This window comes from Brassica napus, chromosome A9 (assembly GCF_020379485.1).
Source record: "Brassica napus cultivar Da-Ae chromosome A9, Da-Ae, whole genome shotgun sequence".
Taxonomy (NCBI): Eukaryota; Viridiplantae; Streptophyta; class Magnoliopsida; order Brassicales; family Brassicaceae; genus Brassica; species Brassica napus.
In genome coordinates, this window is record NC_063442.1 from 30168599 (window position 1) to 30196258 (window position 27660).

At 36.9% G+C, this 27660-nt stretch overlaps 4 protein-coding genes across 5 annotated transcripts; 3 read left to right on the forward strand and 1 right to left on the reverse strand.

Annotated features, from left to right (window-relative positions):
- Window positions 1-1313: 1313 nt before the first annotated feature.
- Window positions 1314-7827, forward strand: LOC106351529 (NADPH-dependent oxidoreductase 2-alkenal reductase-like). The gene is made up of 5 exons (XM_013791320.3): window positions 1314-4646; window positions 5127-5307; window positions 5829-5995; window positions 6093-6175; window positions 6261-7827. Exons 1-5 carry the CDS (start codon window positions 4401-4403, stop codon window positions 6637-6639), a joined length of 1056 nt encoding a protein of 351 aa, XP_013646774.2. The 5' UTR covers window positions 1314-4400; the 3' UTR covers window positions 6640-7827.
- Window positions 7828-7933: 106 nt separating this feature from the next.
- LOC106398786 lies at window positions 7934-14352 on the forward strand. Of its 2 annotated transcripts, none has more exons than XM_048738979.1 (14): window positions 7934-8189; window positions 8532-8639; window positions 8725-8856; window positions 9477-9983; window positions 10130-10244; window positions 10366-10668; window positions 10799-11482; window positions 11577-12436; window positions 12533-12618; window positions 12708-12926; window positions 13050-13178; window positions 13360-13704; window positions 13816-13931; window positions 14017-14352. In XM_048738979.1, exons 1-14 carry the CDS (start codon window positions 8076-8078, stop codon window positions 14133-14135), a joined length of 3837 nt encoding a protein of 1278 aa, XP_048594936.1. In that variant the 5' UTR covers window positions 7934-8075; the 3' UTR covers window positions 14136-14352. The 2 variants fall into 2 exon arrangements, with proteins under 2 accessions (XP_048594936.1, XP_048594937.1); XM_048738980.1 differs by having other exon boundaries at window positions 7937-8189; window positions 10799-11479.
- Window positions 14353-14456: 104 nt separating this feature from the next.
- On the forward strand, window positions 14457-15448 carry LOC106399306 (cytochrome b5). The gene is made up of 3 exons (XM_013839781.3): window positions 14457-14642; window positions 14861-14927; window positions 15008-15448. Exons 1-3 carry the CDS (start codon window positions 14556-14558, stop codon window positions 15259-15261), a joined length of 408 nt encoding a protein of 135 aa, XP_013695235.2. The 5' UTR covers window positions 14457-14555; the 3' UTR covers window positions 15262-15448.
- Window positions 15449-17356: 1908 nt separating this feature from the next.
- LOC106347134 (pre-mRNA-splicing factor ATP-dependent RNA helicase DEAH10) lies at window positions 17357-20775 on the reverse strand. Its single transcript, XM_013786630.3, has 12 exons — window positions 20580-20775; window positions 20445-20494; window positions 20288-20368; window positions 19995-20211; window positions 19519-19906; window positions 19249-19452; window positions 19004-19164; window positions 18731-18916; window positions 18395-18629; window positions 18105-18304; window positions 17691-18028; window positions 17357-17593 (listed from the first exon to the last, which is right to left on the reverse strand). Exons 1-12 carry the CDS (start codon window positions 20654-20656, stop codon window positions 17559-17561), a joined length of 2172 nt encoding a protein of 723 aa, XP_013642084.1. The 5' UTR covers window positions 20657-20775; the 3' UTR covers window positions 17357-17558.
- Between the last annotated feature and the right edge of the window lie 6885 nt (window positions 20776-27660).

Below are 27660 nucleotides of genomic sequence, written 5' to 3' on the forward strand. Positions count from 1 at the left end.
GACCAATTCAACCGTTGTTCTGTCTTTCTCCCACATGATCTGCTTGATCTGCATGATCTGCTCTTAATCTGCTTGATCTGCATGTTCTGCTTGATCTGCACCGCTTGAACTGCTTTTACCATTCGAATCCTAAATATTTTACTACTTTTTTTTTGTCATCAATATTTTACTACTTTGATTCTACTTTTTATTTAAATTGTTACAGCTCAAGTTATTTTTATATAATATATTATTTTTATACCGATGTCTAATGTTTAATATTTATTAAATGAACGTTTGAACAACATTTAAAACTAAATTAATCATTAATTATAATATACTTGACACCTTCATACAAAGCATATTGCGAACAAAATTAATCTATCTAATACATCAAAGATAAATCATCCAAAGTTAGCTAAGATAACAGATATATCTGGCTTACAATTCCATTATTATTTACTTAAATATCACATAGTCTTATAAATACATAACTTTATAAAAATACTGTACACCGTTTTTCTGTTTAATATTCGTCTTATAAAAATGCCAGGATGAATATTTATTAGAGATAATTGTATTGCATGAAGTTGGCAAAAAAGAAATGTAGTTAGGAATTTTTTAAAATAAATTTATTAATATTATAATTCTGTAATTTTTATTTTAATGTTTTCTAATTAACTGAGTCAGCATCTGAGTGACATGTGTTGTTTGAAGTTCTGCGGAATTCAATTATAAATTTGTCATTTTGCAATGATACATGCATGCACACCACGCACACATATATATATATATATATATATATATATATATATACACATATATATATATGTCATATAATAAATCGAAGAAATATATCTTCTTTTGATAAAAAAATATGTTATATAAATAAAACTTGAGTGTCAGCAATGTTATACAAAGTTACCCGTAGTTTCATGATGACCATGTCGAATATTTTTTGGAACTATTCAGACAATCTTCTCTATTTCTAATTTTGTTCGGTGTATATTTAAAAAAAAAACTGTAAAGAAAATTGTTACTGCAAAAAAAGAGAGACTAGGGATAAAAATTGGCGTTTCTTATTGTGTGACAACAAAATATATAATGTTTGGTCAAAAATCCAAAATATATAATTATGTTACTTCAAAAAAACCCGTACTAGAGATAAAAAGACAACTGGTCGTTTCGTCTTGCCTGACAGGATTTTCTCTGTGGGCGGGACTATCCGTTGGGAGACTAGCCTCTTGTTTCTAATCACTGACGCAATCATGGAACAATATTCAATCCTCAATAAACTGTTTTTAATATATGCATTTATACATATTCGAATATGAAACATTGGCCGGTATAAGTTATGAATACATGAAAAAGTTAGTTTGACAAAAAAATATTATTAGATTATCAGCATGTCACAAACTTTTAACAGCTAAAACATTTCTATCACAAATAACAACTGAAAATCATATAAACTAGATTTTGATCTGCGTTTTGAAAACACATAACTATTTTTTGTTTGACGAAATTTTTGAATGAAAATTATAATTTCATATATTATTATATATTTTTGAAGTTATAAAATTTATTTTATTTGTTTTTAAATTGCGGTACACTATATAGTATTTTAATTAAATAATTGAAATTTAGTATGAGAAAAAAATAAAACTGTAGTATTAATTTTGTTATAACTGTCTATTTTAGTTTTCAATCTTAAACTTACGAATAAATGGTGAAAATTTATTTTGTTATGTATAATATATTTACCGTTTGTTCTTGTGAAAAATATTTATGATACATATTGCAAAGCTTTAGTTATATTTTTAGGTTCTAACCCATTTTATGACGTGATATTTAAAAAATTATAATATTTTATCTTTGCTAAATATATTCCAAAGTTAGTATGTATTTTATTAATTTATATTTAAAATATTATGAAATAAAATGCGATATTATATTTTAAACCCTTTTCGTATCGGTACATTTTTATAATGATTTTATAAAAGAAGTAATATTTTTGTTCAATCCATTTGTACTTGATCAATATTTTAAACATGTAATTATATGGCTTTGATAAATATGGTATCGTTGGGTGCATCCTATTTTTTACTTTAATTTTATTTTGAAAATTTTTTTATGTCTGAATTTACTGAAAATATTTACATACAATTTTATAAATCTTTCATAAAAGTTGCACAATAACGTTCATCCCTTACATAAAAAGAGTGCTTGTTCATCCAACATATACATTTTTGTTGACAATGGCACACTTGTAAATTTATGAATAAATTGTGAAAATTTATTTTGTTATGTATAATATATTAGTTATTTACCGTTTGTGCTTGTGAAAAATATTTGGAATATCTATTGCAAACCTTTATTTATATTTTTATGACGTGAGATTGAAAAATCAAACATAATAACATATAAAATCTACTTTGAAACACTAATAAAAACAACTTTTAAATTATTTGTTTTCTAATAAAAATTCTAACTTCAATCAAATTTTATCAAAGCTGTAAAAAATGTCCAAAATCTAGTAAGCATTAAATTAAATGATAACACAATATGAGAGTTTAGTAGACTTTAACTTAGTTTGAGTTTTGGTTAGTTGTCATGCATTAAGAAAGACGTTGACAGTTATTTTTTAAAAATATTTTAGTCGATAGACTTATTACGTACCATCTAAACCTAATTACGATGGTATTAGATACAATTCAATAAAACATGGTTATTTTTGTATTTGTAATGTCTATGGCTAATGGTCACTCCGTCTATGGATTCCATCATGTGCGCAACGGATTGATTGTGTATTGTTTTTTTTTGCTAAATTGTAAATATCATTATTTGAATGAAGGTTTGGTTACAACAATGTCGAACCAGATTATGCTTATAAAGCCAGTCTGTTCTTAAGGGCCGCAAAAAAGTTAAAAAACCCATAAGAAACCGAGATTAAACCTAAGACAAACCGGTAATGGAAAGCCTTAAACTTAATAGGAAAGAGACCAAATGACAACATATTGCTCCCTACACAAACCCCTTTTCGATCACCATAGAGGGACCAAAAGAAAAGCCAAAGAGGATCGCTTGGACGAACACACACCAGGAGGTGGCTCAAGTGGCTTCAACGGAGGCGGCTGGCAACGGCTCCGGGGCACCACAGGAGGAGGACGCCGAACAAACAGACCCACAGCTCACGCGGCAGAGAAGCTCATGACTAAACCCGATGGACCGCCACTGAAGGTGGAGAGCAAACACCGGTCAAGCGCAGGCGGTACAAATTGGCTCCTAAACCGGCCGCGCGACCATAAGATGCAGCAGAGTCACATCAAGAAACCTTAGAGCTTTCACCGGAGGGATGCAAGAAGGGAAATGAAGCACATAGAGAGTTTGTTGAATAACTCTACAGCAGCAGGCGTGAGAGATGGAGAAACGATGGTTCCACACTTCTAACAAGGACACCGTCACAGCGGGTCGTCCTCAAAACCCTAGGTTCTGACATCAACAGCGAGAAGGGGAGGAACCCACGCAATGCCTTAACACGCCATAGCAGTTGTCAATCGGACTAGGAACAGAGGTCCTCAGTGGCGAGCCTCAACACCACCTTTCACTCAGAGCAAACTGAGAAGAGAAGCTCTAAACTAACCTTGAAGCAAGCAGGGGAGGAGAAGACCGGAGCGAAACGAGAGGCTAAGACAGCAGCGGCAGCAACGCGTCAAACTATCCTGGCAAGTTTCGGATCTCAGATCTGACCAGATCCAAGCGCAGTCGACGCCTCCCATGTCGATTTCAAAGCCCGAGAGAGACCTTCGTTTCATCGCACCTCGCCAGATCTCCAGAGAAGCCACAGACCCCATGGTTTCCGTTAGATCTTGAAAAGAAATCCAGAGCAATCCAGCAAAGAGGAGAGACAAATCGAAGACCGCAAAAGGATGAGGCGAAACGCGAACTCGAAATCCCACGGTGACCGGAGACAGAGTCTCGCCGGCCACCGCAAGAGAGATGAGACAGTGTCGGTGGTTCTTAGGTTAGTGGTGGTGGTGGGGAGAGACTCTAGAGAGAAGAAATATCTCTCTCTCTCTCTTGAAATCTTAAATGTTATATTGTTTTCGAGAATTTTGAAAAGATGTCTATTGGCATACGGTCACTGCATGATTATTTTCCGTATCAATTCATTTTTTTTCCTAAATAGATCACCGTATACCAAAAATCCAGATGTTATTCAAGATATAGTATTAGGTTTATTTACAAAACAAAAAGTAGTCAGAATTTGCCGAAAAAATTGGATCAAGCAATGCGGCAGAGCAATCAAATGAAATAGGGACAAAATATGATCACACCAAAGCATTGAGAATCCTACCGAAAGCACACAGCCTACACTCAAAAATAAATCATATTAGTGATTCAAAAGTACGTAAATAAGAGAAATGGCAAACACAGAGCCAGCGACGGTTACCAACAAGCAAATCATATTCTCAGGTTATGTGAGTGGATTCCCGAAGGAATCCGATCTAAAAGTCACCACAACCACCATCGATCTAAGGATTCCAGAGAGATCCACATCAGTTCTGGTGAAGAATCTTTACTTGTCTTGCGATCCTTACATGCGCATTAGCATGGGAAAGCCTGAGCCGTTGAGTTCTTCGCTCGTCCCACCGTTCAATACCGGCGAGGTATGAACGAGGATAACATATCTCTGAAATTGCATATCTTCATTGACATTTTGAATAAGATAATTGTACTATTATGTTTGTGTGTTAATGCATTGGTTAAATTATAATAGTTTTCAGTCGATGCTTGAAAATTTGTATTTCATGTAGACATTATTATATTCGTGTAATATATGTGTCTCTTATAAATATAATGTTCGATAATGTTGCTGCTCTTCTGAGAAGAAAAAACATCTTGAAGAATCCAACAAGAGGGTATAATTCGAATCGGATGTGTTCCACCATTTCAGTAGCATTAGACATATATATAATTTTTTAACAACATAGACACATATATAATTTTATGACGCCTAATCATTCTCAACCAAATATGGTGTTCCCGAAGAAATTATGTTTCTAGTAATTGATAATCTCTTTGAGAGTTATTTTATTTTATTTTCTTTTCTCGGTCGTTTAAAGTTAATTTGAATTTGTTGCGTGTAGCCAATCATTGGCCTTGGAGTATCTAAAGTGATAGATTCAGGACATCCAGATTACAAAAAAGGAGACTTACTCTGGGGAGTAGTTGGATGGGAGGAGTACAGTGTTATTACTCTATTTCCTTACTCACATTTTAAGATCCATCACACAGATGTTCCATTATCTTACTACACTGGACTTCTTGGTATATATCTTATCTCACTCTTTATTTGATTGTGACAAATCATGGTAATGTGATTCTTGTTTTCTTCTTCATAGTGAAATAGCATGGCTGGTATGAGATTCTTAATTTGTTTCTTTATACACAAGTGTTTGGCAGGAAACATAGGTCATTATGGTCTGGATATACAAAAGTCAGTGTAATTAAAAATAAGTGAAATTTTTACTAACAATCACGTACAATTTCGGTTGGATAGCTGACAAACTTAGTAACATTTCTTCAAAACATAAGAGATGATTGTTTATGTTCTAATTGAGTTTCCCTATAGTTTACTTCCCTGAATGTTATGGCGCTAGCTAGTGCTAATAGTGCATTTAGTTTGAAATTAACTAAAACCTTTAACATTTCAAGCAAAATTAAGTCGTTATTTGTAAATGCAAACCAATACGTTTGTATGTGTTAAAAAAAAACAATATGTTTGTAATTGCTTTCATTTGATATTAACAGGTATCTCTGAAATAATTGCTTAAGTTTGATATTAACAGGCATGCCTGGTATGACTGCTTATGCTGGATTTTACGAAATTTGTTCACCTAAGAGAGGAGAGACCGTCTTCGTGTCAGCTGCATCCGGTGCAGTTGGTCAGCTTGTTGGACAATTTGCAAAGCTGATGGGTTGTTATGTGGTTGGAAGTGCCGGTAGTAAAGAAAAAGTACTTAAAGCTCACCATTACTTACAAAATAATACATTTATATCAAGAAAGTGACTTGCTCATAAACCCTAATCCTTATTTATGGAACTTTTCTAAGGTTGATCTTCTCAAGACAAAGTTTGGATTTGACGACGCTTTCAATTACAAGGAGGAGAATGACCTTAACATAGCCCTAAAGAGGTTAGAAATTACATATTTAGTTAATAGATAGACGACAATCATATACATCTTTGTCTTATTCTAAAATTAATAAATAACTTACTAGGTATTTCCCGGAAGGGATCGACATATATTTCGAAAACGTGGGAGGCAAAATGTTGGATGCAGTGCTGATAAACATGAAGTTGAATGGTCGTATCGCAGTTTGTGGAATGATCTCACAGTATAATTTAGTGGATCCAGAAGGTGTACACAATCTAACCACGATCCTTTACAAGAGGATAAAGGTTCAAGGCTTTGCTGTCTCTGATTTCTACGACAAATACTCAAAGTTTTTGGATTTTGTGCTTCCTTACATAAGACAAGGGAAGATAACGTATGTCGAAGACATAACTGAAGGACTCGAGAGTGGACCTTCTGCTTTGTTAGGACTCTTCCACGGTAAAAACGTTGGTAAACAACTCTTTGTGGTTGCTCGTGAGTGAGACCACTAGCGCCACTAGAGTTTAGTCCTTTGGTGACTTGTGACCATTTATTTTTAGTTATTTCTTTTGTACGGACTAACCAATTTGATAACCAGCAAAAACACTGCTCTTAGTCAAAAACAGTTTTTTTTTTCGAAACTTGAAATCTGGATTTTTTGTATTCTGCAATAAATTATAAATTGCATAGTCTGAATGTAGAAGCTTTTAAAACTTAATCATTAGGCTACAGTTTCCACGGTTAAACACAGTTACGCAACCAACTTTAATTAAATCTCACGGGAAACAAAACAAACAAAAGAGAGAGAAAAGTGTCGACGCCCTCGACGTCCGGTGGCGCGTCCGCGCGCGTACCGGCGTCGGTGGCTCATCTTTTTCCGTTCAAGTCAGGGATTTCCGCTGTGGTTTTCGATCTACCGATTCCCCCGACATGCCGACGGCTCTGGGCTAGGGTATCGCGCCAAGAAGGGATCGGTTCGTACGGTTCTCCAGACGGCGGCGATGCTGTTTTCTCTGGAGTCGGGGTGAGGGGTGAAGAACGGTTAATCGAAGCGGCAGACGGCTCGTGAGTTCAGTTTTAGTTCCCGGAGAGTAGAGGCTCTCTCAGCTCTACCACCGCCGGCCTTTGTTTCTGGGAGACGGTGGCTCTGTTAGCACCGTCATCGCCGGCTCCTGCTTCCGGAAGGCGGTAGCTCAGTTAGTATCGCTCTTCTCGGCTTTGGTTTTTTCTTTTCGTTTCTGTCTTTCTAGTTTTTTCCCTGGTCTTTCTTTCTCGGTGTAGTCTGATACTCAAAGCTTCATAGTTCTTCCGCCTCTTGATCTCTCACCTGAAACGACTCGGAATGTCGGGGGTGGTTGGTCAATGGTAGACGGTTCTTATGAGACTGCGCAGATCGTGTTTGATGAGTGTTTGGTCCTGTCGGCATGGGATACGGATGAGATCGCGATGGAATGATGCTCTCCGATGAATGACCCCATGCGACATGGCGTTAGCGCGGTGGTGAGTTGGGGTTAGGGCTGCGTCGCCGTCGTTCGGTGAGGCGCAGTAATTAGGGCTCCCTACCCTAGGGTTTGGGTGTGGGCTAAGGCCCAGGTTGTTGGGGCTGAGGGCCTTTCTTTTTGGTTTTAGTTGGCCCGGTTCGTTTTGGGCCTGTTTGTAGTTCGGTTCTGCTTGGGCCTTGCCCCTTTTTTAATGAAAAAAAAATTTGTGTCAAAAAAAAAAAAACACAGTTACGCAACCTAATCTATTTTTAGGCTGGGCCAAAAAGCCCAATAAAAGAGTTTTCATTGGTGCTGTATAAGCTGCGGTCTTATAGTTTTGATAGTTGTTATAGAGGGAAAATTATTCATTTCCCGCGATTCAATAAAAATCATAATCCCTCCGCCATCTTCCTCGCGATTTCTTCTACCGTTGTGCGATCTCGAGTTTCATACTTTCAATGGCGAGCCCAAGCGCTGTATCTGAAGATAGAAAATCGGATGACATCGAAATCGTCTCCGTCGGAGCTCTCTACAGCGGCTCCTGGGATAAGAAGTACTGGAGTTCATCTAGGGTTGGTTCCTCTTCATCTCTCAATTTCTCAATTTCTGTGGTTATGTGTCGATTTCCTTAGAAAGCGGCAAGAAAACTGTAATCTGATTGACTTCGATTTTATCCATGTTCAGAATTTTCGATCGAGGTGATGTGCATGTGATTCGAACTCTAGTCTCTGATTTTGAACAAATTTTGATTTAAGGTTGAATTCGAGTGATACTGAGAATAGGATAGAGGCTAGATTCTTAAGCTGAGGATGTAGATTAAGCAAGCTTATCAGTTTTGAGTGTTATCGGTTCCTGAACAACACGTATTGATTTTGTGTAGATTTTTTGTTTAAGTAGCTTCTTTTTTTGTTTAGGGAAAAGATCGTTTCCCTTATCCTGTGGGCTATAAAGCTGTTCGAGCTTACAATGGGAGCACATATTATATGGAGATTGAAGAAGGTGCTAAAGGACCTTTATTTCTGGTGTGTTTCTGATTCCCTTAAATCTTATATAAGGTTGTGAATATGCTTATTTAGAAGGGAGCAGAGTCTTACCCTATTGATGCAGATTAGATATTTGGATGAATCATGGAGTGGTCAGACACCAGATATTGCATGGGGAAAGTTCCAGAAGACGGGCCTCTCCAACTTAAAAGTATGGCATGGGAAACGATTTACTTGTAAGATGAACGGCGTGGAGGTACATCTCTGTTTCTTTCTGTTACCACGTTAGACCATCTTGCCTGTTACGTTTATAGCTAAGTCTAGTCTGCAATAAAACAAGGGTCATGGCCTTTCCAAAAATGCCTAGATGTTGTTGAGATCATTTGGCGAAGCTTTTGAAAAACACAGTTACTATTTGTATGTTTGTGACTTTTACAGGAAAAATGCAAAATCTGGTTTTTCTTTAGGTTATGGAACATTATAGTATGAGTAGCGCTCTGATAAAGGGATTAAAGAAGATACAATTAACATGTGGGGATCTATAAGCTGTGATCATGCCTTTTATTCTTCCTTGTAATTTGATAATGAGGCCTCTACTGCATTTTACTGCTCCAAAACAACCTGTTGTTTGTCATTACAAGCATACTATATTATCCTTGCATTTCTAACTTCTTAGTTATGAGTTGATACATAGGAAAAGCCGTATTAATTAGGATATACCTGCCAGAAAACTCGAGCTTACTACTTCAGCTAAGAATTATTCAAATGTTTTGCTCCCAGGCCTTCATTTAGTGTTGTTCACTTGTAGTATCCCTTGGCTCCCAGGCCTTCATTGCTTGCTTTCTAAGATGGCTGTGATTTTTTCTTATGCTGCAGTTTTTTGGCTTTAAAAACCCGTTGGTTCAGAGATTGCTCCGGGAACTTGTGAACAACTCCCACGGGATGGTAGAATCTTACTCCAGCAATAGGGTTTCTCAAATCCAGGTCGATGATGAAAGGCTAGCCAAGCGTGAAAATCCAGATTTATTATGTTATCTGGACATGCCAGTGGCTAGAAAGAAAAGAAGTAGAAAAGCTGAAATAGGCCACCAGAATTCAGTAGTTAAAGAAGGCCATAAAAAAACAAGATTCCAAGACTCATGTTCTGGTAAAGAGATTTTAAATTCAGCAACAGCGTCAATCTGTTCAGCAAAGGAAGAAGTGGAGATCGTTGGCCTTCAAGGAGCACTACCAGAGCAGTTGCATTCTTGTCATGCTACTAACGAAAATTCATCTCCTCCAATAGAAAACCCTCCCGAAGTGAAAGTAGTCGTCCCTATCCAAGAAACAAACCAGCTTCCTAACAGCTGTACAACAAAGCCATTATCCAACATTTCTGAAGAGGTAATCCAATCAGGGTTATAGTCTATCAATAAAAACTTTTTAGTATACTTTTCTCAAATCCCTATTCTGATTATTTTGGCATAGTAGGCTTGTGAAGTTTTGATTCCGGGAAAGTGGTATTGACAAGAGGATCTTCAATTTTGCAGCTTCATGGATTGCAACCAAAGGAAAACAAACCCAACGATGATACTTTTCTAAACGGGAGCCAAGATATGACCAGTTCCAATCTTTGTGCACCCGATACCTTGGAGTTCGTGCAAGGTATATTAGCTTTTCATTCTTCTTGTGAACTTGTTTAATACGTACGGACGTTTTCTTGTAGCTAAGAATGTGACCATTATGGCTTCATCTTCTTAGATTCCTTTTCGTCCAATTCATGCAGATAACCCCATAAGTTCTGCTCTAGCAACCGATGATAATACAAGTTGCGAGCAGAAAGAAGAATTGACCCTTGCTGACATAGTAGTTAATGAAGGGCATTCAGCTGGACCATATACAGAAGATTTAGCTGATCAGGAAATTGCCAAATCAATGATCTCATTTCTACTTCCTCGAGCAATTCCACTGCTTAAGAAGGCCTCAGTCAAGAAGCCCCCAAAAACTGATGTGTCAGAAACAATGTCTGCTAGATTAAATCATTCAGACAACTCCAAAACGAGCCAACTTGATGATGCGTCAGGAAGTGGTATACTTAACCCCTACAAAATGCCTAATTATAGTCTGTTTCCGATTGATATTTGCAATACTTTTTCACACCGTCATTCCTGAAGTATTCCCTTTTCCCATTGTCCATAATTCGTCTTCAAAAATTGCAGTTGTCTCCCTGTCGATAAGAACATGCACTGGAGATGATGAGAACAGGCAAGTCGTTGCTCTAGATTCTGTTCAGGATTGTACAAGTGATGTGCCCGTTGCTCCTGACAGTTTTGATGAGTCTCACTTGGATGTTCCTGGGAGTGGGCATATCATATCATCTTCCAAGGAAGCCTCTCCAGCAGATCTTTCCAAAAATCCCTTAGACGAGGAAGATGTTGTAATAGTAACCCCAAGTCCATTGGTTTCTGCTTTGGATACAGTTGAGATCATAAAGCCGTCTTCACATGATGTGCCTTTTGCTCCTGACAGTTTTGATGAGTCTCACTTGGATGGTCTTGGGAGTGGTCATATCATCTCATCTTCCAAGGAAGCCTATCCAGCAGATCTTCCCAAGCAGCACATAGACGAGGAACAGGTTGTAATAGAAAATGCAAGTCTATCAGTTCCTGCTTTAAATACAGTTGAGATCATAAAGTCGTCGTCACATGATGTTAGTACTATTTTGGAAGAAAATAATCTAGGCGGATGTGTCAAGAAGTCTATGTTAATACCACAATGCACCAGTCCGATTAACAAGATTATTACCAAAGAATCTGAGGAACTCTGTGCAGGAGACTTAGTGCAAACAGAGCACCACTCTGAAAACAAGGAAGCAAAGAGTACATCTTGTTCTACTGAAGGTAGTAAGTTAAATCTATCAATATCACGCTTACACAAAGCTTTTCATGACTGTATCTGTCCACTGTGTAATATAAGGATGTGCTTAATTGTCTGCAGGTAATGGTCTTGTTGTTGGCACAACCCCTACTGTAGCTAGTTCTGTTAGAAAAGAAACACATAAGGTGTATAGCAGGAAAAGAGTCTCGACCAATCAACTGCGAGGAAACAAGAACTCATCCTCAGAAAGTAAAAACAGTTGCAGAAATACTGGAGATGGTGATTCAATAAGCAAGATGTCTCCTAATAAAACCCAACGTATCTTGGAGCCTCAGTCGACCTGGTCTACCAACTCTGTATCAGATAGAATAAATCCACAAGGGGATGGAAGCAGTCATGTAACCGAACATTACCAGGGTCCTGAGCTAATGAAGGTGAATAACAATCAATTCACCAATGTATTTTGCAATGAGGCGTGTGTGATACCACAAGATATAAGGCCAGCTCAAGGCTTTGAAAATGCAAGTACATCCCCACCATCATTTCCAGCGTCAAAAGTTGAAAATGTTCAAGGCCATATTGATGAGGCACTGGGCATCCAAGTCTCTGAACCACCTTCTACAAAGTCTCAATATAAGGAACATACCAGCGAGAAAAGCATCTCCAGTGTGCCGGAAATTTCAGCTAGTTCGAGTTTAAAGCTCAACAGAGATATAAAGATCAACAATGAGATGGAAAAAACTGTTGAGCTGCTTGGCTGCTACTTTCATCCCATGCCTATTTCATCAGTTTCACTTCAGTCTGTTGGTAATGAAATCTATATTTGTGTGTTGAGCTTTGCTACAGAAGATAGAGTTAGAACCCTATTTATGTACAAGATATCAGCTAAAGCACCAACCAAAGGATTCCCATGTGTCGTTGGTCACACACCTGTCATACTCCCCATTATGGATGACAAATCTGGTGCAAATGTAAACTCTGTAAGTTTTCTCCTAGCTTCTTTTGTTAAGCTGCATGATTATTACCATATCTTGTTTCTCCTATCTAAGTATCTGATAGTTGTTACTTGTGCTCAGAGAGCGCTCGAAAGGTCTTATTTCCACGTCACTCCGGATGGGGAGCATCTTATTTTTACTGGCAATATCAAAACACCTTATTGCAGGTTCGGACATCTCTTTACTGCTTTACATATGGTACATGGATACAAAATAACTATATCAGCTAACGGATTATACTCTCTTGTTTTTGCAGGAAGAGGGAAATTGATTGCTCGTGTTTGACTTGTACATCAGCATCCTTTGAAGAGAACGTAGTGAGAATTGTCGAGGTGAAAACTGGTTACGTTTCTCTAGTGACAAAACTTCAAGCAGTTGACAGTGTGCAGTGCCTGGTGGTGTGCGATCCTGACTATCTCGTTGCAGTTGTTAAAGGTGGAAACCTAATTGTCTGGGCCATGAACTCCAACTGGAGGTGATCTCATCAGAGTTCATTGCTCTTCTCTTAAAATTGTTGCCATATCCTTCTTGTGTTTGGAGCTGCAGGCTGCATCATTATTTAACTATCTGTGAATGTTCATTTCTCCTAAATATGCAGAGGTCCTACTGAAGAATTCATTATCCCCGCAAATCCTTGTACATCTTCATGCATAGTGGAACTGAAGAAGATCCCAAAATGTCCTCATCTCATTATTGGACACAGTGGTATTGGGGAGTTTACAGTTTGGTAATTTGCTCTCTTATTCTCTCTCTGTGAAGTTTTTTTCTCAGCCCATCTCTTTGCTAAATTTCTGAAAATTATTTCTGCTAGGGAGCGATGACCAATTGACCATCAGCCAATGTTACTTTTCCTTTTTATTCCTTTCTCCATGGTTGCAGCCTGCTAACTTTGTTTATTCTCGACTTAGGGATATTTCAACGCGAAGCCTAGTATCAAGATTTGTATCTCCCAGCAATATGATCTTTGAGTTCATCCCAACCAGTTTGTTTGCGTGGCACCCTCTACATGGCCATTCTACAATGGAGGATCATATCGACATGATTTTAGCTGCAACAAAACTGTGGTTCTCAAAAGGGATCAACAACAAAACATTGGTTCCAGCTGAAGTCAAAGACACTGCCATCTGGCTTTTAGTCTCTACCGATCCTGACCCAGACGTTAAATGTGAGACTGTAGAAAGACCAGGAAGATGTTGGAGACTGGCTCTGCTTGTGAGAAATCAAGTAATATTGGGAAGTCAATTTGATCCGAGGTATATCATCACACAGCACTTTCTTTACCTGAATGTTTTCTTGCTTAGGTTTCTTCATGCTAGCATTTTTGAAATCGATATTCAATTGGCTAATGGATCTGTGGTACACAGGGCTGATGTAGCGGGCACAGTATCTGGTCATGGAGTAACAGGCACACTTGATGGAGTTGTGTATTTGTGGGACATGTCGACAGGCTTAAAACTCGGCTCCCTCCATGATTTCAAAGGTAAACATTGATTTAAAGCAGACATTAAAATAACGAAGCCCGTTTCTCAAAAGCTTCTTTTTTTTTTTTCTTGGCTATCAATCAGGACAAGGGGTTGCATGCATAAGCTCAGATGATAGGGGGAATATATGTGTAGCAAGTGAGGATGGTCAGCTTCTGGTTTATTGCCATCCCACCAAGGAAACTCAAAGTCAAGGAGTGTAGTAGACTTGGAAAAAGAGGTTTTGGCTTCGATTGGCCACTATACAAGCTGGGGAACTGTTATCTAGTTTTTTTAGGAGGATAAATGGTTAAACGCTTATGTATATATATTCGGAAATTTATATGAAAATTTGGGAAACTGACATTATAAAATAGTACAATTACTGTGTTAACTTGATAAAACAGTAGTAGAATGAAAGAATATGAAATTTAATAAATATATTAATTGAAGGTTAATTTCCTGGTTATGAGTGCAGTTCACGTCAACGAAAAAAAAAGAACAGAAATTAAAGAATAAAACAGATAAGAAATTAGGCAGAAAACGACGTCGTTATTGGTAGGGTTCGGTTCTTATCTTCTTCCCCTTTCACCTAACCCAAAACCTAAAACCCCAGAAAAAAAGGTAGCAGGACAATAAAAAAAATGCCGACGCTCACAAAGATATACTCCATGGAAGAAGTAGCAGCTCACAACAAGCAAGATGACTGCTGGATTGTTATCGACGGCAAGGTTCGCCCTATCTCTCTCTCTTTCTTTCTAATTTCACGAATTATTTTCAATCAAAATGGATTTTCCACTTTCGTAAACTTACGCTGTATCTAACGACGACTATAGAATTTAATGAAGCAACTGATTTATGTTTTAAGTAAAGATTATAACAAGACTCTGAATCTTCTTTGCGTTGACTCTGAAACTATTATCTGATCTGATTCTCTTTGGCCTTAAAGGTATATGACGTAACCCCTTATATGGATGAGCACCCTGGAGGAGATGATGTGCTTCTTGCTGTCACCGGTACCTTCTTCTACTACTCGATGATTGCTATTATGTTTAATGATTTGTCTCTAATCCAAGTAAGTGTTTTGCTACTGAAGGCAAAGATGCAACGGATGAATTCGAAGACGCGGGGCACAGCAAAACAGCTAGGGAACTCATGGAAGAGTATTTCATTGGCGAGCTTGACGAAGCTTCTTTACCTGAGATACCAGAGCTTAAGATCTACAAGAAGGAGGACCCAAAAGACTCTGTTCAGAAGCTTGTCGACTTGACAAAGCAGTACTGGCTTGTTCCTGTCTCAGTTATCACCATCTCTGTTGCGGTGAGTGTCTTGTTCTCTCGCAAGAAGTAGTAGTCTCTCTGGAAGATGATCTTGAGTGTTATTGAATTACTGGGGGAATCAACTATCCACGAGAACTCCCCCCCTATAGATTTTGAAAGGAAAGAATAATATTATTTTTGAATTTTCGTCACTGAATGCTTTTACATTTTGAGTTGGGATCATGTTTTAATGAAATGAAATTTAATGATATGATTAATGGATGCTTTGGTTTTGCTTCTTCTTATAAAAAGTACTAGATTTTGACCCGCGCAGGCGCGCGGGTGTATATTTTGAAAAATATGTTGATATTTGTTTTTCATGTAATTATTAGGATTTGGAAAAATGAATCCGAGGAACATAACCGATACCGATCCAAAGATATAGTACCAAACCCAAACATAAATTGATTAAATATTCTAATTATTCAAAATTTTGTTATTTAGAGAACCGAATCTGATCCGAACCGAAGTATTTGGGTATCCGAATTTATCTAAAAATAGATTTATATACTTACATATATTAATTATTTTTAGATTTAACGTATATAAAACATCAAAAATGATACTTTTAAATTGGTTTAAATACTTGAAAATATATATAGATAGTCAAAAGTAAATATCTGAAATAGTTAAAGTATACTCAAATCACCAAAAATACTTAAAATAATTATTGATTTCGTATCCAAAATTTTAAATCAAGCCAATTGATATGTTAAGCTTAAGTATTATGACATATGTTATTCAAATTTATACGTAATATATTATTTTATTTATACATTTTGAGAAATTTAAAATATATAATGATTTAAGACTTTAAAAATAATTTAAATTAGTTATCCAAACCCAAACCAAACCCGTAAAGATCCAAATCGAACTCAAACCAAAATTTAGAAACATTCTAATAAGGCTGAAATCTTTGACCCCGAAAACCCAAAATACAAACCGATCAGAACTAAACCCGTATGGGTATCCAAAAGCCCATCCCTAGTCATTATTATATATCGTATTTTATCATCATATAATTAATCGTATTTTATATGTACCATCATATAAGTAATCATATAATTAATAGTATTTTATACATACCATCATATAAATAATTACATATATTATATTTTTAAAACTTAATATGAAATATGAAAACCATAATTTGAGTTGGTATTTCAAATTGGGCTTTGTATTATATTTTTCTTATATATATTGACAATATTTTTTTATAATGGTTATTGAAAAATAGTTTAGTAAAAATCCATTTTTGAATATATGTATATTTTTGAATCAATTTTTGATATAAATCAAATTTGAATTATTATTTTGATTTGAAATATGTATATAAAGTTTAAATTTTGTTTTATGGTTAGTTTAGAAAAAAAAATTTTAGGGAATTAGATTGACCCATTTTGGTATATTTTAAAAGTGGCCTAGATAACTTTCAATTTTTTAAAAAAACATAAGCCCATTACTTTTTTTTCTTAATACTACTATCCTTGTTTTCAAACAAAAATATTTTTTTTTTAAAGATTGCAATCCATGTTTCCAAACACTCCAAATTTTTAAAAGTCCTATTCAAGTCTCCAAACACTCCAATTTTGTACTTGAGTTTTAATAAGATAGATGCCTTGTACTTAGCATTGCACCAAAAAGCCTTGCCAAGTCTTTCATTATTTATAGCATTGTGAGACCACATGTATCTCCTAAAATGTCTTTCTTCCTTGATGGTTCCCATTAGTATATGCGAGTGAGATTCTTGATAGAGAGCTATGAGAATATCTATAAACTATGATATGTTTTCATTGAAGCCCCAGTTCCTGAGAGTAGGGTTGAGAAAGCCACATCTTTGCAAATTCTCTTTCCTCTGCATTGTACATGTATATTCCTCTAGTTCATGCTTCATGGCAATCTTAGGAAACAGGTTTTGGTGTTTGTGCAAGAGTCGACCATCCAACATTGTAAGTGGCTAAATACACATGTATATTAGGAGTCAACCAAGTTTCATGCTTCCTTCTTCATTTACCAAGTCAATGTTTAATCTTGAATGAGCGATAAAAACAATGTTGTCTTTATTGACGATTGTGGGTTTGTTGCGCAGTAAATGTTTGGAAGAAGATTAACTTTGACTGGTAATCAAGACTAAATTATGAATATGATTAAATGCAAGCATACCCTGTAATTTAATATAATTCTAATCTCAGCTACAAACTTATATTTGAATCAAACAAACAACTTTCCTTTAACATTAGCTTCAGTCTCTAGTGGTCTCAGTGTTCCATCTCTAACAGAATAGAAGCAGTCATCTGCATCGGACAGTAAAGGACTTCATTTTCTTGTTCATTTAGAAAGCTTCAGTCTGCAACTTTCCATCTCTACGAACAGAAAAGAAAAAAAATATCAATTTCTTCCCTCTATGCCAAGTTACAAAGATCAAAAGCCACTGAGAATATATATCGGTTATGGTTTTACCTTGTGTTAAGTCCTTCATCTCATCATCTGTTTTGTAATGATGAGGAGCGAACTCAGCCAACCATAAATGATCAATTCTCGTCAGGTTCTTAATATACTTCTTGCTGGTTTGCATGAGCTCGTTGAAGATAACGCACTCGGGTTTCGAACGAAATAAAACAGAAGTTGGGTGGATGTGGACAATCTCCCCACTTTCCAACGCCCTGTATGTCCCATCCATCTGCCTCTGTGCTGCTTTAAGGAAAAACGATGCAGCAAGACATCTACGATACTCGAGCATGTCGTTCCCACACGAAGACACATTAAACCCCATCTGTTCAACATGTCCACGAATTTGTCTGCAACAAGCACACACATATTTTTCAAAAACATAACAATCGTAAGTAAGAAGCTCAAAAGAATGACGTGACAAACCTATAAGTGTCACGAGCATGTTTCAAGGAGCGATTATTCACGAAGTTGTCCTTGCACCATTTTTTCATGATTTTATCAATTTTGGCTTCACTGCTTTCTGTCTTTCTCTTCTCCAAGAACTCATTCGACTCTCGATATACGCTAAGATAAGTGAGATGATCCCCTTCAATGCTAGCAAAGTGGTTTCTTGAGGTTCTTGCCTAGCCAAACCGAAAATAAATAAAAAAATCATCATCAGCTGTTTGATTAATATAAAGGAAAAAATGAGAATTTCTCGCAGTCATGCTTACCTCTTCTCTCTTCTCACGAGGATCATAAAATATGGATTCCACAGAGAGCATTGCAACCGTGATTAACATTTCCTCCAGACAGTTGAACTGTTTATTGGCCAAAATTAGAGCTCTGGAGTAGACAGGATCTAGTGGGAGCCGTGACATTTGTTCTCCGGCGGGTTTCTCTAGTTGGCAATCATCCGTCAAGGCACCAAGCAAGCGCAACTCCGTCAATGCCTTCACAATGGCGCCCCTGTTCAAAAAAGAGAATAGATGCTTCAGCCATGTGTCAAACTATCTCCAAAGGTTTTAGCTACTATTAGTATCAGAAAGATCACACAAGAAAGGAAGTACCTAGAAGGTTTATCTATAAAATCAAATCCAACAATGTCATCAATTCCCAGAGCCTTGAGCTGCAAAATGACATTAGAGAGATTGCATCTCTTGATCTCTGGTTTGGTTGAACCATCCAGCTTCTCAAATTCTCTTTCTGGATAAAGACGAAAACATTTGCCAGGACCCTCACGTCCTGCACGTCCACTGCCAAAAAAAAAATGAACATAAAAATGCTTGCAAACCATCAAACCACCTTGAAGAAAAAACATAAACTAATACAGAACATGGTACCTTCTTTGAAGCGACTGTGCTTTTGATGCTGGAACAACATCAAGCGTCTCCATTCCCTTGCTCGGATCATAGGTTCTTGCCTTAACAAACCCAGGGTCTATCACATATCTTATTCCAGGAATTGTAATCGATGTCTCCGCTATATTTGTGGCCAATATCACCTAAAATTTGAAAAAAAAACACCTCAAACTGTATTAGTATCATCGTCTCAACCATTTAACAACGACTGAACCAACTCTTCTAACCTTACGAAAACCAGTTGGCGCAGGGGCAAAGACTTGCATCTGCTGCTCTGATGGAAGAGCAGAGAAGATAGCAAGAGGCAGCAGCTTCCTCTTGTCTTCAGGTAAATGCTCAAGTCTTTCTTTGACAAGTCTTTCAACAGATTCAATCTCATCTTGCCCGGTGAGGAAAACAAGTATATCACCTGGCTTCTCTTCCACATGAATCTGAAAATAAGATTCTAATTAATATCTCAACTCCCCAAATGCTGATATGGTAACAAGATCAATAACCTGGAATATAGTGACCAAAGCTGCGTCCACATAATCTGTTTCGGGATGGACTGTGTAAAAAATGTCAACTGGAAACTGTCTCCCTTCCACATGAACAGCTTTGGCACCACCAAAGTACTCAGAGAAAACACGTGCATCCAAACTCGCAGACATGATTATCAGCTTCAACGGAGATACTTTCCTGCCCTGACACCCTCTTAACACACCACCATTCCGCTTAACACCAATCTCATCACCTGCTTTTGTTTGTACTCCTTCGTGCTTTGACCGAGCCCGCTGCACCTCTTTCAGCAAGGCCAGCAGAACATCAGTATGAACAGTCCTCTCGTGGGCTTCATCGACAACAATGACTGAATATCTAGAAAGAAGCGGATCCAACAAAGCTTCCCTGCAAAATTTTGAACAACAGTGATGAGAAGATAAGAACAATCACAAGAGAGTTATAAAGCTTTGAACTTGTAATGGGTTTAGTTTACCTCAACAAAAACCCATCAGTCATGTACTTCAACCTCGTGGAGCTAGAAGTGCAATCATCAAACCTAATGGAATAACCAACCCTTTGGCCCAACTCAACATCACTCTCCTCAGCTACCCTTTTAGCAATAGTCACAGCAGCGATACGCCTCGGCTGCGTTATCCCCACCATCTTCCCTTCCCTACAGAATCCACCACTGAATAGAAACTGAGGCAACTCTGTATATAAAAAGAAAAACTTTCATCACTCTATATAAGAAGTTGAGAACAATCATCAAGTCACTAAACAACTTACGAGTAGTCTTCCCACTACCGGTTTCACCAACAATAATCAAAATATCATTCTTTTGAACCTCCTCAATCAGACGCTTCTCCACTGCAATCAAAAAAACAAAGTTAGTCTCCAATGGCTATGAATAGAGAGAGAGAGACAAGTATGAATAGGGTAGTACCTGAAGCAATAGGAAGAGACTTTCTATGTTCTGCTATCTTCTGCCTCATGCTGTGACAAAGTCAAATTCACAAAGGTTAAACCTTTTTTTTTCTTGAAATCATGTAGTTTTACCCTAGAAAGTAGAGAGGCTAACCTGAAGCGTGAAGCAATTGGGGGTTTAGGGTTCGGTAGTACAGAGCTCTTGAGTTCTCCTTGCGCCATTGATGGCATCACCGGAAAATTATCACCGTGAGATTTGTTCACAGCAGCGCGAAAAGCTTCCGAAACACATACAGGTTATTCGCCGCTGATTAAAACGAGAGACATACTACTACGTTAATGGGCCTTTTATTCAGTTAAACCTAAGCCCATATTATTGAGTGAAAAGCCTTATTACAAAAGTAACTCCAAAGTCTAAACCGTTGCCCAATAAAAAGTTAAGGTAAACAAGTGGTGATAACTGGATAAGTGGCTCGTCTAATCTTGCAAGTAATGCATTGTTAAATTATTCATTCAATATAGTTTCTTTTCTTTATCGGCGAAAAATGTTATATTAATCAGAAGAAAAACCCATCACCTTATCAACAACAATGCGGATTTAAAGCGTGTTTTTGTTTGCGACAACTTTGTAATTTGTACTATTATTTTTTTTATTTTTTACTTTTAACTGGCTTTCGTATTAAATTTTTTTCTTTCTTGTTCGTACAGTGCAACTGGAAATTAAATAAAATCTAAAAACTAAAAATAAAAAATAGAACCGAACCAAGCGAACAAACCGGCTGCTAAACCGGAAAGACTTGAAAACCCTAAACTAATGATGGAGAGGGCAAAATTGGAGACGGCCACCACCGAAAATAACCCGCCGGAACCGTCCTCCGTAGAGGCGCCACGTCGACTGCGGTTTATCGCCTTAAGGCCGGAGCTCCGTAGCATGACTAGCCGGATGATGGAGCAACTTCCGTCGGAAAGGTCGCCGGAGAAGTAAGGAAACGAGAGAATCGCCACCAGACAGAACATAGAGGTCCCACAAAGAAGAAGACCTGAAAAGAAAGAGAACGCACAAAGGGGTTAACAGAAACACCAGATCCGGTCGGACTCGCCGGTACGGAGCAAACGCTTGGATAAACCTAAGTCGCACCCCGCAGTCCACTCGCCTCCTCCGTCTCCGGAGTCTTCCGTCTCGACTCAGTCCGCCGTCCTCAAGCAAACCTACAAGCCAATAGTTAGACCGCCGGAGGTCCAAATCTGTAGAAACCAACCACCTCTACGTCAAGCCACCAGTCCCATGAGACTCGAACTACTCCGCCTCTTCGCCAGAGAACATTCTCCGCCGTGGATCTAGAGAAGAGAACCGAGGAGAGCTTGGGGTCCACGCGCTAGATCCGACCCCTCAGATCCTACACGCGAAGCTAGAGCCACAGCCAAAAACACCAGACCACCGCGCAAAACCACCACCACCACCTTGAAAGCTACACCCTCCTAACCATCACCGAGGGTTTAAGCCTGCGAGAGACCACGGCGCAAGGCGGAGAGAATAAAGACGGAAGGGGAGCCCTATCACAGTGGATACGGTCGGAACCGACCACCGAAAAGGCGAGACAAAATCACCGGAGTTGCCTTTTAGGGAGAGAGGACTTGTAATTTGTACTATTATATTATTGACACTTTTGTATTTTGGGGAATCAGTCGTCTATCACATCAACACATTTTGAGATTTTCTTGTTTTTAATGAAATTCAGTCAAAAAAACTATAATCTTAATATTCAACTCTTTTTTCATTTTGAATTCTGTTGTAAAATTCAAAGGAAATTCCAAGGCATTAAAACCTGTCAATATTTCTGACAAATTTCCAATTATTGTTTTCAAATCTGTCAAAATTTCGTCCAAAGTTTCAAAAACCAAAATATTCCTTTTAAAAAATGGTCGATTTGGTCCTGTTTCCTTGTAATGACTTTTTTTTTTGTAAATGATTATTTGATATTCTTGCTGCTGGAAAAGACGCTGATCTTTGTCAAAAGCATATGTGGTGTGTTTTGGAAAGCCTAAGTACGATCAGCATTGGTATCAATTTTCACCAATCATATTTCAAAATATAATATTAGTAAAGTTAATTTTGTGATTAAAGTTTAGACAAAAAGAAAATTAAACCAATGACAAAATATTTTTGAGTCTTTCAACTTTGCCTCTCAAATGATAGACTTATCTTCTTCTTTTTTTTCCGTCAACTGAATATATTATAGAATCGATGAAACATACAAGACCAACGGACGAAGATATGTATGTGGTTAGCTAAGCCGGCAGACAACACCATATCTCCAGAACCTAAAACCCATAAAGGATAGCAGAAGCGCATACAATAACAAACCAGGGCACTTACAGACCAACACTTTAGACTAAACAACAAGACTCGAGGACCATTGATAGCAAACTCAACAAAACAGAGACATCTAAAAGATAAAGAATCTATGAAAGCTGTTAAACGGGAATGCCCCTGGCCAAACCACCGTAAAACCAATCCCTCCTAGTACACCGAGGAAACACCTCAAGAACCTCAAGAACCAAGTAACAGAAGCTTCACCAACGAGTGAGGGAGAATCCTTCAGATTCAATCAACCTCTAAAAACGGATGAGTCGTATGCGTCTGAGCAACGCCAAGAAATGAAGCCACACCAAAATCAAACCTCCACAAGATCTGAACAAACAACTAGGAGCAAAGCCCACCTAATCCGGAACATCAATAACACAGGCCACGAACAGCATAAAGACGATCAGAGGAATCCACAGCAAACTCCACCCACTTAGATAATACCTGAAAAGAAGCAAACCACACAAGAAATCCAGAGATAGGCACCACAACAAAACACACCAAATCTAGGCGTAGATTTCATAAACAAGAGTTTTGTGGCTAGGCCACACCGTGAATCATCAGATCCAGAGTTTTTATCAAAAATCTACAACAGATCTAGGGTTTCATTGATTTGAAAGGAAGCATATCTCTCAAAATTGAGCCTTAGTCACAAACCGAACTAGAATCAAGCAATGAGGAGAAAAGACAGAGATTGTGATTGTGACCGGCGGCGGTGCTGAAGGAGCCACCACGCGCCGGTCGGAGTTCACGCATTAAGATTCAGGCGCAGAGAGAAAAGGGAGAAAACGCGTTGATATTTTTTTATCAATTTATCTCTCCTCTTCCTTAATTTTTTTTATATTTTTTATTTTGTTGGAGTTTTTTTTATATATTAATTAATTAATTAATTAGGAGAAACTGTTCTATATATAGGGTGCAAACATCCAGGCCCGTCCCTTCTATAAGGCCAATGAAGCATTGGCTTCAGGCCACATATTATAAATACAAAAAGTATTGCCACATTTTCAAAAATTACTTGTAGCTTAGATGGGAAAAGTAAGAGATGTTAGACCTTTTTGGTCTCTAGCTCAACCACAACCAGTTTTAAATTCATTTTTTATTGGTAATTTTTATGAAGGACCACATTATTTGACAGGCTTTAAGCCTCATAAATCTTTGGGACGGCACTGCAAACATCAATCAAAGTTTGCCACTCAAACAACGGGCGGAAGATCTTGAACTCGAGCTATGGACTATCAGCAACAATGTGGATTTAAAGCGTCCATGGATCATCCGATCCCCAAACTATCTAAAATATATATATGCATGGATTATCCAGTTTTTATACCGTAATAGTTTCATGCGCTATAAATCTCAAAACAAGCCCTACTGCCCTAGTCGTGTGTTTGGGAACATAAGACCAACGGTCCGTGGAGAGGAATCCTTGAAAAGATTTGCTTACCATGGAAAAATTACTATATAATTTTTTATATGTGAAAATTGATATTTTACAGTTTTCACACAGTAAAAATTAATATATTTTTGTTTTACTTTTTACATTTATTTGTTAGTTTTAAAAACAAATGTTATACTATTAAAGTAAAATACCTATTAGGATTCTGCCATTAACTTTTTAAGTTATTTACAAGGGAATATCATTCATATATTTAGATAATAACATTCATTATTTTTGACCAAAACAATTAATATTTGATTGCTGCTAAATCTATAATTACACACTATACTTTGATCTCCGCGCCCGCACGGGTATGTTTTTCAAAAATATTTTTCTATTTTTTTTCATGTCAATAATATAAGGGTTAGGCAAAATATCCGAATCTGAAGAACCAAACCTATCTCGATCCGAAAAAGTAGTACCAAACCCAAACCAAAATTGATTAAATATCCGAATTATTCAAAGTTTTGGTTTTTGGAGAACTGAATCCAATCCATACTGAATAAACAAAATCTTATATTTCGATAGGTTGTATTTTTAAATAGGTGAAATATTTCTATTTAGAATATATTACAATAATATTTATAATATTTGATTATATTATTACAAATTATGCTTGGTGTTTTTACGCTTAAAAGTTTTGTGGGTTATTCTATGAGACATACAAAATAATTATAAAATACAAAATAAATTGACCAAAATATTTGATAATTTTTATTATAACATATTAAAATAATGTTAAAATAAGCATTAATCAATTAATGTGAGACAACTTTATTTTTATTTATTTTTACAACATGAGACAAATTAAAAAGATTAATTATACCTCATTTCAATTTTAAATATTTTAAAATAAACATAACCGATAATAATATTTTGATTTTCATATAACTATATTCATATGAACATACAATTATTACAATATTGGATTCCATATCAGGTACCCATCGGTTTAACCGCTTAGCCTCAAACTTTAGTGTTTTATTTGGTTTTTAAATAACGGATATTTCTTAAAATCTAAATTAGGTTACATATTGGATCACCATGTTTACCATTCAAGTACCGGGTTGGGCCAGGTTTAAAAACGATGATTTAAATGATTTTTTTTTAAATAGAAAAAATCTTACAAATTAAAAAAATATTTGTAACATTGTTAATGAAATTTTTTATCATAAGTATCTGCACTTTTAAAACGCGGATCAAAATCTAGTTCGTTGACTATATTCTAAAACATCAATCTTTCAATCTAAATTATTAAAACTGAATTACAAATTTAAAATAACCCTAATTTTTCCTAAGGAATTGCCATCTCATGCCATTGGCTTTAATTATTAAACCAGCCAAATTAAATTGATAGAATTAACTTTAAATAATTACAAAACCAATTAAACTTAAAATAACGTGTTTCAATGATTGTCTTCTCTAAATTCATGGGTTGTTGGTAGATGCAAATTATTTTGTCAAATTTGTAATTTTTATGAAGAAAGGATTGATTTTTTTTTAACACAATGAAGAAAGGATTCATCATTTTTATATTGTAATGTGTTTGGCTTTATCAGTTTAGGCTCTTGGGTAGTTCTGCATCACCACGTCACATCGATCTCCTTTTTTTTTTTTTTTGATATTTGAGGCTTGGATGTGAAGCGACACTTAGCTTTGATAGTAGCTCTTTATTTATAGAGTTTATTACACACAGAGGCAGTTTCAAGTTTTCTTTTACACAATAGAGCAGTTCTCGCTACAGAGGTAGTTTTTCAATGGAAAGACTCCAAAAAGCGTAACTGGTCGTTTCGTTTAGTTAGGTTAAATATTTTATTATATTTTTTAGTTTGGTTTTTGAATTTCGAAACGGGAGTGGTGGGGTCGTGTTATTAATTATTGTCATCTTTACCTTTTGACAAACATCAGTTACCGAGAATAAATCTCAAAACTCTGTTTGAGAGGAATAGGAGGCGATTTCGGCCGGTGGGAGAGTTTAACAGCGTACGTTGAAAATTCTGGCGACGATGTGGAGGAGACGGAGACTGCGGCTGAAAGTGAACGTAGGTGATTAGGGTGATAATTGCTTTGATTTTTTATTTTGTTTCCCTTTCTAAATAAATATCTTTGTGTTTCCGAAGGTGGCGAAGCGGTAGAGGATATCGAGGGGGGGGGGGAGGGGCAGAGCGGCGAAGAGGCGCATGGCCTTGATGATTTTAAAGAATTTCTGGCCGGGAGGTTTTTTGCGACAGACCGATTCCCAAGCGAGAGACATAATCTGAAATCTGGGAATCTTAGGAATGTTTGAGAGAATGAAATGGTAGGAGATAGAAAGAAAGAAGTTCAATACATACAGGTTGCATACGGTTTTGATCTAAACGAAATATCTATTTTGTGTTTTGTGTATGTACATTTTTTCGTGTACACAAATACATTGGGGTGAGCACGATGATGTATACACAAATGTTAGTGTACGCATGTACATGTTAAAAAGATATGAAAGTCATATTCTACTGCCATTTGAGAATCAACTTCATTAAGCTTTGTATAATGATATGAAAGTCATATTCTACTGCCATTGTGTACATCTATGTCGTGTACAAATTGGTTTTGTACATCCCATGTTGTGTACACGTGTAACCGATTGTAGCTCGCAGTGGTGGCTCTCCATTTTTTTTATGAAAACCTATCGTGTTGACCAATTGCACTGTGTTTTTTATGTAAGGATTCTAGGTGTTTGAGTTGTTTAGAACAAAACGTTATGAGGTGTTTGTTTTTTTGTGACATTGACATCTTTTTTTGTTTATAATCGTGTTAACGTAATGCCTTGCCTGTTATAATCATTTTAGCGTAATGCCTTGCATGTTATAATCAGAGCATACGACAATATATATATGATGTCTAGGTGAACATGTGTACACTAACTCGGATATATATCTTTGGTAAACCAGGTACGGCGGAATATATGTGTACAGGTACGTCGAACTATATGTGTAGAGTTACATGTTGTGTACATGTAGACAACCAATGTACACGTCGCTGAGTGTGCCTTTGCACCCAGCCGTGTACACCCGTTACTATACATCTCTTATATGTACATGTCTACTATATATGTACTCTATGTACACTTTTCAATGCACACATGCCCTCTATATATGCACTATATGTGCATCCATATAGTCACACCTTTTATTGTACACTCTTTAATGTCCACGGTCACTATTTATGTACTAACAGTACACCCTTCAACGCACACATGCACTCTATATGTCCACTATATGTACACCGCTATATGTACACCCTTAAATGAAAACGTCTGTATGTACACCGACATATGTACACCCTTAGATTTACACGTCCATATGTACACCGCCAATTTCAACCACTCACTCAAGTTGATCTATATGGGTGTACCCCGCCATATGTACACCCTTAGATGTAGAAGCCCGTATG

Excerpts from the sequence above, each read along its gene's own strand:
- LOC106398786 (XM_048738979.1), top strand. The coding sequence starts at position 8,076 with ATGGCGAGCCCAAGCGCTGTATCTGAAGATAGAAAATCGGATGACATC. Across the intron at positions 11,483-11,576 it reads ATCTTGTTCTACTGAAGGTA|GTAATGGTCTTGTTGTTGGC; the intron begins GTAAGTTAAATC and ends AATTGTCTGCAG. Across the intron at positions 13,705-13,815 it reads GGAAGTCAATTTGATCCGAG|GGCTGATGTAGCGGGCACAG; the intron begins GTATATCATCAC and ends TGTGGTACACAG.
- LOC106351529 (XM_013791320.3), top strand. The coding sequence starts at position 4,401 with ATGGCAAACACAGAGCCAGCGACGGTTACCAACAAGCAAATCATATTC. Across the intron at positions 5,308-5,828 it reads TTACTACACTGGACTTCTTG|GCATGCCTGGTATGACTGCT; the intron begins GTATATATCTTA and ends TGATATTAACAG. Across the intron at positions 5,996-6,092 it reads GTGCCGGTAGTAAAGAAAAA|GTTGATCTTCTCAAGACAAA; the intron begins GTACTTAAAGCT and ends AACTTTTCTAAG.
- LOC106347134 (XM_013786630.3), bottom strand. The coding sequence starts at position 20,656 with ATGCCATCAATGGCGCAAGGAGAACTCAAGAGCTCTGTACTACCGAAC. Across the intron at positions 18,630-18,730 it reads TTTATAGATAAACCTTCTAG|GGGCGCCATTGTGAAGGCAT; the intron begins GTACTTCCTTTC and ends TTTTTTGAACAG. Across the intron at positions 18,029-18,104 it reads CATGCTCGTGACACTTATAG|ACAAATTCGTGGACATGTTG; the intron begins GTTTGTCACGTC and ends TGCTTGTTGCAG.
- LOC106399306 (XM_013839781.3), top strand. The coding sequence starts at position 14,556 with ATGCCGACGCTCACAAAGATATACTCCATGGAAGAAGTAGCAGCTCAC. Across the intron at positions 14,643-14,860 it reads GGATTGTTATCGACGGCAAG|GTATATGACGTAACCCCTTA; the intron begins GTTCGCCCTATC and ends TTGGCCTTAAAG. Across the intron at positions 14,928-15,007 it reads TGTGCTTCTTGCTGTCACCG|GCAAAGATGCAACGGATGAA; the intron begins GTACCTTCTTCT and ends TTGCTACTGAAG.